This window comes from Populus euphratica, unplaced genomic scaffold (assembly GCF_000495115.2).
Source record: "Populus euphratica unplaced genomic scaffold, PopEup_1.0 scaffold2343.1, whole genome shotgun sequence".
In the NCBI taxonomy this organism is placed as follows: domain Eukaryota; kingdom Viridiplantae; phylum Streptophyta; class Magnoliopsida; order Malpighiales; family Salicaceae; genus Populus; species Populus euphratica.
In genome coordinates, this window is record NW_011502198.1 from 7,712 (window position 1) to 16,258 (window position 8,547).

General features: G+C 33.9%; 1 protein-coding gene across 1 annotated transcript; it reads left to right on the forward strand.

Annotated features, from left to right (window-relative positions):
• The first annotated feature begins 1,198 nt into the window (after positions 1-1,198).
• Positions 1,199-6,933, forward strand: LOC105118953 (TMV resistance protein N-like). Its single transcript, XM_011017013.1, has 7 exons — positions 1,199-1,793; positions 3,015-3,583; positions 3,648-4,180; positions 4,842-5,105; positions 5,199-5,421; positions 5,502-6,205; positions 6,322-6,933. The coding sequence occupies exons 1-7, from the start codon at positions 1,276-1,278 to the stop codon at positions 6,931-6,933; spliced, it is 3,423 nt and encodes a 1,140-aa protein (XP_011015315.1). The 5' UTR covers positions 1,199-1,275.
• The last annotated feature ends 1,614 nt before the right edge of the window (positions 6,934-8,547 follow it).

Genomic DNA, 8,547 nt, shown 5'->3' on the forward strand with positions numbered 1-8,547 from the left:
CAAGCTATTATTTATTTCATCACAACATATCTAATTTCATGTAATTCAAATAAAGTTTTAACAATTTACAAATAAATACAATTTGACACAATCTAAAACAAACTATAAAACTGTCCCAGCTATGGCTTCCATGTGCTCTGAGTCTCCGTTCTCTTCTTCGTTTTCATCCTCTAGACATAGATTGATAAAAGTGTATCAAATGTTTTTTTATTTCAATATTACATAAAAATATCATTTAATTCATTATTAAAATTATTTTTAATTTTAAATTTCTTTCAAGTAACAAGCTTCTTGAGTTTTGTTAATAAAGGTTATGCACAAGATTTTCATTAAACTACCTAAATTTTAATAATAAAAAAATAATATTTTTACTAGATTTATTTGCACCCACGTGAGGCCCATGTGATGCCGCCCCATATAACAATTAATATAGTAATACAGCTTTGAAAAAGGTTTGGGGCTGGGAACTGGACCATAAAAAACAAGTTTCTTTTAATATGTTAATATTAATTATTAAAATAATCTAAGAATTATTATTTAAATATATTTTTAATTAAAAATTATTATTTAATATATTTTAAACATAGCCACCGCTACATAAACAAACGATGAAAGACTGCAGTTGAGAATCAGGGAGGGAGAGTCCCTCCTTTGACTTTACCCAACGGACCACCGTCTGACGTGAAAGGTATTCCGAGAGATTATGTTCACTAAGCTAAACTTTTCATCTAACTTATTAGCTCGAATGTAATTATATATGAAATGATTTTTTTTTTAATTTTTAATATTAATAAATCAAAATAATCTAAAAATATAAGAAAATTAATTTGAAACCAAAAAAATAAAATAAAAATTAATTTTTTCAAAAATATTTTTGAAACAAAAAATGAAACATATTTTTAATTCACAAAGATTTGATTTGTTATTTATTTTATATGAGTAATAATTTTAAAAATAAAAAAAATATTCATGACTTTTTATTTGGAACATAAATGTGGTAATATTTTTTAATTAACTAGTTAAAATAAGTTTTTACTTATCTTAACATGGGAATCTCTATAGCCAAGGGCTATGGGACAAACACAGCTCCACTGACCCACTCGACCCCACTTTCCGCTGAACTTCCCATCAACTTCCACAAGTATTTATATGTATCATCTTTGTAAAGGACTTCAAATTTGTGAGAAAATAACAAGCAAATTAACGTCACTCTGCTGCATCCTCTTCAACTCACCTTTTCAATTTGCTATAGAGATTGATAAAACTGTCCCAGCTATGGCTTCCACGGACTCTGAGTCTCCGTTCTCTTCTTCGTCTTCATCCTCTAGACATAGATGGAACTATGATGTTTTTCTAAGTTTTAGAGGAAAAGATACCCGCAAGAACTTTACGGATCATCTCTATACCGCCTTAATCCAGGCCGGAATTCATACTTTCAGGGATGACAATGAACTTCCTAGAGGAGAAGAAATCTCTCCACAGCTTCTCAAGGCAATTGAAGGATCAAGGATTTCTATAGTGGTCTTCTCCAAAAACTACGCCTCCTCTAGATGGTGTCTTGACGAACTGGTGAAGATTATTGAGTGCAAGCAAAATATTGACCAGGTTGTTCTTCCTATATTCTATGATACGGAGCCTTCAGATGTCCGAAAACAGACCGGGAGTTATGCAAAAGCTTTTGATGAACTTGAAGAACGCTTCAAGGAAGAAATGGAGAAGGTCAACAAATGGAGAGGTGCTCTTGCACAGGCTGGAAATCTATCTGGATTTGGTTTAAACAATGAGGCAAATGGGTATATCTTTGTCTTCTCTGTCAAAATCCACTAGCACATATCAACATAAACAATTTCTTTATTGTTATCAATTTGAGCTTGATATTTCTACTTTAATTAAATATTATTTTCTAATTGCAACATGTAGAAGTAGCAAATATCTACGGTTTTTCCAGTCTGAGTTGTGAAAATGATTTTCAAACTAGAAGCTTAGAAAATTTAATAAGTTCATTTTTTTCAATAATCATTAATATGCGTAACCTTTCCTCTGAGTGCTAGATGTGTAAACACTACTTTTTTCTACTGTTCTAGAACAAAAATTATTAGTCTCCCACCATAAACATAAATACATGTACTTTAGGTGGCTACTTGCTTTCCATCCATCCATCCATCCATCCATACATACATACATATATAGACACGCACACGATAAAAAAGCTTTTTTAAAAAGTTATTGCTAGATACATGTATCTATGCTCATTTATGAACATGAATATTCAACTTTACTAAATTATATAATAATAGAACTCGATCGATAAATCCAACAAGACTCAAGAGGATTACCTTTTCCGGGAAAGTATTGCAAAAAGTGAAAGTATTGTTGGAAGATTCAAAGGATTAGGCATTATTTATTAATTAAATAAAAATTAAAAGGCATCAGTTTTTCATGGCAGTTTGTCAGGGGATGCATTGCAAATTTGCATTCAAAATTTTGGTTGAATCTGCTTGGTAGCATTGGCTAACTATCTAGTATTTACTAATGTAGGATATAAAATTCTGGGCAAAAGCTCTGGTAAATATTGATAAACAGAATAACTTTATTGTATTCAATAAAAGAATTCTGTACAAAATATTGGTGCTTGGACACCAACGAATGTGTATGACACAATTACACACTAGACGCTCTCTGTTAATGATAAAGCTCACATCACCCGCTCACCGCGCACACAACTTAAATATCTACTCACTGACGCCACTCTTTCTCTTCTCACACACTGCACCAACTTTTTACATGTATATATGGGCTGCTAGGTCTGTTTGACAGCCTTGAGACTTCTACTAGAATATCATTTACAAGAAAGGATGACTTGATCTTTTTTTAAGAGAATTCTAGATCAGATAGATGACCTAGATTTTCAAGATGCACTTCCTTGATAGTTCTAGAGAGGCATGGGCTTGAAAATTCTGGATTAATATCTAACAACTTGTACGCCATTGTTGTCTTTCTTTCTCTATGAACAGATATGAAGCGGAATTCATCAAAAGGATTGTCAGTGATGTAGCTTGTAAACTGGGAAACAAAACCTTGCACGTAGCCAAGCACCCAGTAGGTATTTATTCCAGAGTTCAGGGTATTATTTCTTTGCTAAAAGGTGCAAAACCTGATGTTGGCATCGTGGGAATACATGGGATAGCTGGAATAGGCAAGACAACAATAGCAAAAGCTGTGTTTAACAAACTTTATTTTGGATTTGAGGGAAGCAGTTTTCTTTCGGACGTCAAGGAAATATCAGATAAGCCGAATGGTCTGGTTGAATTACAAGAGCGCCTTCTTCATGATATTCTGAAACCAAGAGTTTGGAAGGTCAGTAATGTTTATGAAGGCATGAATTTGATCAAAGAACGACTTCATCGTAAGAAAATCCTTGTTGTTTTTGACGATGTGGACAAAAGGGAACAACTGGAGGCATTGATGGGAGAAAGATGTTGGTTTGGTGCCGGAAGTATAATAATTGTTGTAACTAAGAATAAGCATCTGCTAACAGAAGTGGGGGTAGATGGAATGTATCATGCTAAGGAATTGGATCGAGATCAGTCATCTGCTAACAGAAGCGGGGGTAGATGGAATGTATCATGCTAAAGAATTGGATCGAGATCAGTCTCTTGAGCTTTTCAGTTTGCATGCTTTTAGGGAAACCCGTCCAGCAAAGGATTATGAGGAGCTTTCAGGAAAGGTAGTTGACTACTGCAAAGGACTTCCTTTGGCTCTACAAATCTTGGGTTCTCATTTATCTATAAGAGACAAAGCTGGATGGGAAGCCGATATTGCCCATTGGCGAAATATTCCGCATGATGATATTCAAGGAAAGCTTAGAGTAAGTTTTGATGCACTGAATGTGGATACAAGCGAGATATTCCTTGATATTGCGTGCTATTTTGTTGGTGGAGACAAAGAATATGTAGCAAATATAGTAGGTGCTCGTTATGATTGCCATCCAGAAGTAGCTTTCAGAACTCTCATTGGAAGGTCTCTCATAACAATCGACACTTGGAATATGTTGAGTATGCATGATATATTACGAAAGATGGGAAGGGAGATTATTCGTCAAAGGTCGCGTAATCATCCTGGAAATTGCAGCAGAATTGTACTTCCCAAAGACGCATACAATGTACTCTCCAAGGAAATGGTAAGAACTCATTTATCTTATTTTCTTGTCAAACCTTACTGCAATTTTAAGGAACTAGTTGTGTTGGAAAGTGCAATATTGCTCCTTATGGGATTTTACATAAATGAGTTAATAATTTTCCAATACGTACTAAATCAGTTTTTATGCGTACAGTCATATATATTACAACAATATAATACATCAACTTAGGATCACACATGAATATACAATATTTCACAGCAAACAGATAAAAATATAACAACAATTCTTATAATTAGAACAAAAATATGGCCAAACACAAGTTTCAGTGAAGTGCTTAAACAATGCATAGTTTCAATTCATTCTTTATCATCTTGCACTTTAATTAAAGATTTGGAACAATAACTTTGCATAAATAAAGAATGATTTAATTAGAGGTTTTTCAATCAAGGTCTAATAAGTGAAGTGTTGTTGCGTATATGAGCTTGTTAATGCTCATCATCTTCTTCATAGTAAACTGATTCTATCAATAAACATCTCCGTTATTTTATCTTTCTTTTTTTATTTAAAAAAAGAAGAAGAATAAGCAACAGAAATGCTAGGTGGTCGTGGGTTCTTACCTGAAATTGGTATAAACATTCTCATTCAAAGAATATGCATGATTTTTGTCATGATATTTTAATCCTTATTTGGCTATTTTCAGGGAACGGATGCTGTGGAGGGTCTGGCACTGGATGTTCAAGAATCTTTTAGCACAAAATCTTTTACAAAAATGAGACGTTTAAAATTACTCCAAATCAAAAGAGCAAATCTTGTGGGAAGCTACAGTCTTCTCCCCAAAGAGTTGATATGGCTTTGTTGGTCTGGATGCCCTTTGAAATCTTTGCCGTCTGATTTTCACTTAAACGACCTTGTTATACTTGATATGCAAGAAAGTAACGTACGAAAGCTTTGGAAGGGGACTAAGGTAAAATATAACCAATAGGCACTCAAAATATTTCCTAATGAAATTTAATTTAGAGTTACATTTTTTTCTCTTATTTTCTCATTGCCTTGACAGATTCTTAACAAGCTGAAAATCCTCAATCTCAGCTATTCCATGTACCTTACTAAAACGCCGAACTTCCGGGGACTCTCTAGTTTGGAGAGACTAGTACTTACAGAATGCCAGAGTTTGGTTGAGGTACATCAATCTATTGGAAATTTGAAGAGCCTTGTTTTGTTGAACTTGGAGGTGTGTGACAGCCTAAAGACTCTTCCAGAAAGCATGGGTAACTTAAAATCTCTTCAAACTCTGAACGTTACTAAGTGCATTACTGTCGCAGCCTAAAGACTCTTCCAGAAAGCATGGGTAACTTAAAATCTCTTCAAACTCTGAACGTTACTAAGTGCATACAACTTGAGAAATTGCCAGAGAGTTTGGGTGACATAGAATCCTTAACAGAGTTGTTTACAAAGGGTACTGCGATTAAGCAACTTCCTCCATCAGCTAGATATTTGAAGAAGCTGACAAAGTTATCATTTGGTGGATACAACTACTCACCTGATCTACCATCTAAATCTTGGTTTTCAAGATTTTCATCGTGGCTTTCACCACAAAGCTGCTCGAGCTCCATAGATGTGCTACCAGCTTCTTTCAATAGTTTCAGCTCATTGAAAGAACTAAATCTAAGTTATTCTGGTTTGTCTGAAGCTACAAGTGCGATCGATCTTGGGAGTTTGTGCTTTCTTGAAAATTTGAATTTGTCTGGACATGAATTCTTCAATCTGCCTTCCAGCATTAGCCGCCTTTCTAAGCTTCAATTTTTGACGGTTGAGAGATGCTCGAATCTTCTATCAATCTCAGAGCTTCCATCAAGTGTCCTGTTCTTGTCTATCAATGACTGCACATCCATTGAAAGAGTAAGCGCGCCTCTTCAGCCCGAAAGACTACCATTACTGGATGTAAAAGGGTGCCGAAATTTAATAGAGATTCAGGGCATTGAATGTGCGGGCAATAACTGGTCCATTTTGAACTTAAATGACTGCAACAATTTATCTGAAAACTATAAGATGAGTTTTATTCAGGTTGTCTCTCCTTCTCTGTGTCTTCACTTAATTGCTTGAACACAAACATTTAGCATGTAAATATCGTAGTTTTAAGAACTCAAATTTTAATTGCTTACCTTGAAACCAATATGTAGGGATTATGCAAAGGTAAACATTATGACATTTGCCTTGCTGGTGGAGAGATACCAGAATGGTTCAGCCATCGCGGTGATGGGTCATCATTATCATTTCGTTTACCCTCAGTTTCAGTTGCAGATGGTAATAAACTCCAAGCGCTGCTTCTTTGGGTTGTCTCGGCCTCCAGTAGCAATGAAGCCACTGATCAAGAAACATCATTTCTTCAGTTTGATATGTGTGTTGCTACATTCAAAAATAAGAGCAATGGTATTGAATTGTTTGAGACGATGGCGGCAGTTACGTTTGACAGAAATTCCACTAAGCATTCTTGGATACAGCGTATATCATTGATCGGGTCAGAGGAATTGCTGCAAGGTGTAGAGGAATTGGAACTGAATGTCAAAATAAGCTTCTATGATGTTCCAAGATGTTGGGTAGAAAAATGTGGGGTACATTTGATAATGGAAAAGTCTTATGATCTGAATCTCTTTTTTTTTGGCATTTGGCATTTGGGACTGATAAATGATCAGTTGCACAAATTTGCGAAGTCTATCTCAATGAGGACAACGGAACTGTATATTTCTTTATTTATCATGGCAGCTGTGCTTGCTTCGGATCGTGATGAATGAATGTAGATAATCTAAAAAATTATCTAAGTAATTTTTATCATTGTTTAATCTTCACATTAATCTTACATCTCAAAGTTCTATTTAACTTATCATCATCATCATCATCATCATAATTATTGTCATTATTATTATCCTACCTCAATCTTGTCGTGTTATTTATTATTTTAACACTCCTACACTTAAGAGAAGACATTAATCTTCTGGTTATGTCATTAGAGTTATAAGGCTCTATTTATGTATTCTTAAGACTTTTAACATGAAATGTTCATGTTAGGGATATCCTTCTCTTTACACCTATAGGTTTAGAAAGAATTTTCCAATGACCTTCTATTTTTTTCTCTCATTAATGATGTATAAGAGATATTTATCCCTTATTAATGTTGTGTAGGGGATATTTATCCCTCATCAATGCCATCAAGAGAAAAAAAAATCTTCTAACCCTTACACTTCATCAAAACAACAAGGTTTGAAGATTATAAATACCCAAAAACTACTTGAGTAAAAGATTCTCGCTTTATATTCTTTAAGTATTTATACTTTCATTCTCAGAATATTTATCATATAAAAACAAGAACACATTTGTTCTCAAAATTTATAATTCATTCTCTCATTTATTATAATCCTTTACTAAAATGTCATTGACTTTATCATCTAGTGATTTTTAAATCCCTTTAAAAGGGACAATTTTGCAAGTATTATGTTTTTTTACCAACAACTAGGAAGTGCTTCAAAATAAAAAATATTGATTTGAACATATAATTACTAGCTATCCAAATATTAAATAACATCATTTCTTGAAATATTATATTTTAAAATATCATCACATCTCGAACAAGTTTTCTATTTTATAATTTTTAGTAGAAAACAAATGTGTTAGTGTCAAACTTCTTATCATCTTACAAGTCAAAAGGTAAGCAGTGCATGTTTCATGTTCTATTATTAGTCATGAATTTGATAGTTAAGTTCCTTTACCACTAATGATCTCAGATTATTTGAGGTCACTGTAAACATTGATAATTGTGCCGATTATTTTGTAAAACTTAACTAGCCTTGGACTGGGTCAATCTCTCTTGGGCTCCCCTCTGTTGCTGTTCTAGCTACCACTTTGATGTTACTGCTCTACATAATAAAGCTTGAGATGTTTCAAGATACTGAACACAGCATATCAATGTGGAGCCCAATGTGATAGAAAATATTGTCCCAAAACAAGCGTATAGAAAGACCATACAGTAATGACTTCAAGATTTCGAACTTAAATAACTTTGGTAATGATTTCTTAGCAGATAGCCAATTCAGCAACTCCCAATGCCATGCTGATAGCACGCAGCATGTCATCGTCATTATCAAGCACACTGAATTTCATAGCTGCTGCTGATGCCTTGGATACTTGAATGCTTATGCGCTGTCCACTCTTGAAATTCATCGAAGGTGCCTCAGACGCCATCAGTCTTGCAAGTCTAAAACAACCATATGCTCTATAAGTCTATATTTTGGTGTTAAAAAGTGGTGGTAGATTAATCATATACTTAATAAAAGGCAATATCGTTTACTTTACATCGACTCACATATATTTAAAATATATATTGTAATTACAACAAAAGCCTAAAATTTTGT

Bases quoted from the DNA above. Each gene is read 5' to 3' on its own strand.
- LOC105118953 (XM_011017013.1), top strand. From the start codon at position 1,276: ATGGCTTCCACGGACTCTGAGTCTCCGTTCTCTTCTTCGTCTTCATCC. The intron at 1,794-3,014 runs GTATATCTTTGT...CTCTATGAACAG, and splicing joins TTAAACAATGAGGCAAATGG to ATATGAAGCGGAATTCATCA. The intron at 4,181-4,841 runs GTAAGAACTCAT...GGCTATTTTCAG, and splicing joins ATGTACTCTCCAAGGAAATG to GGAACGGATGCTGTGGAGGG.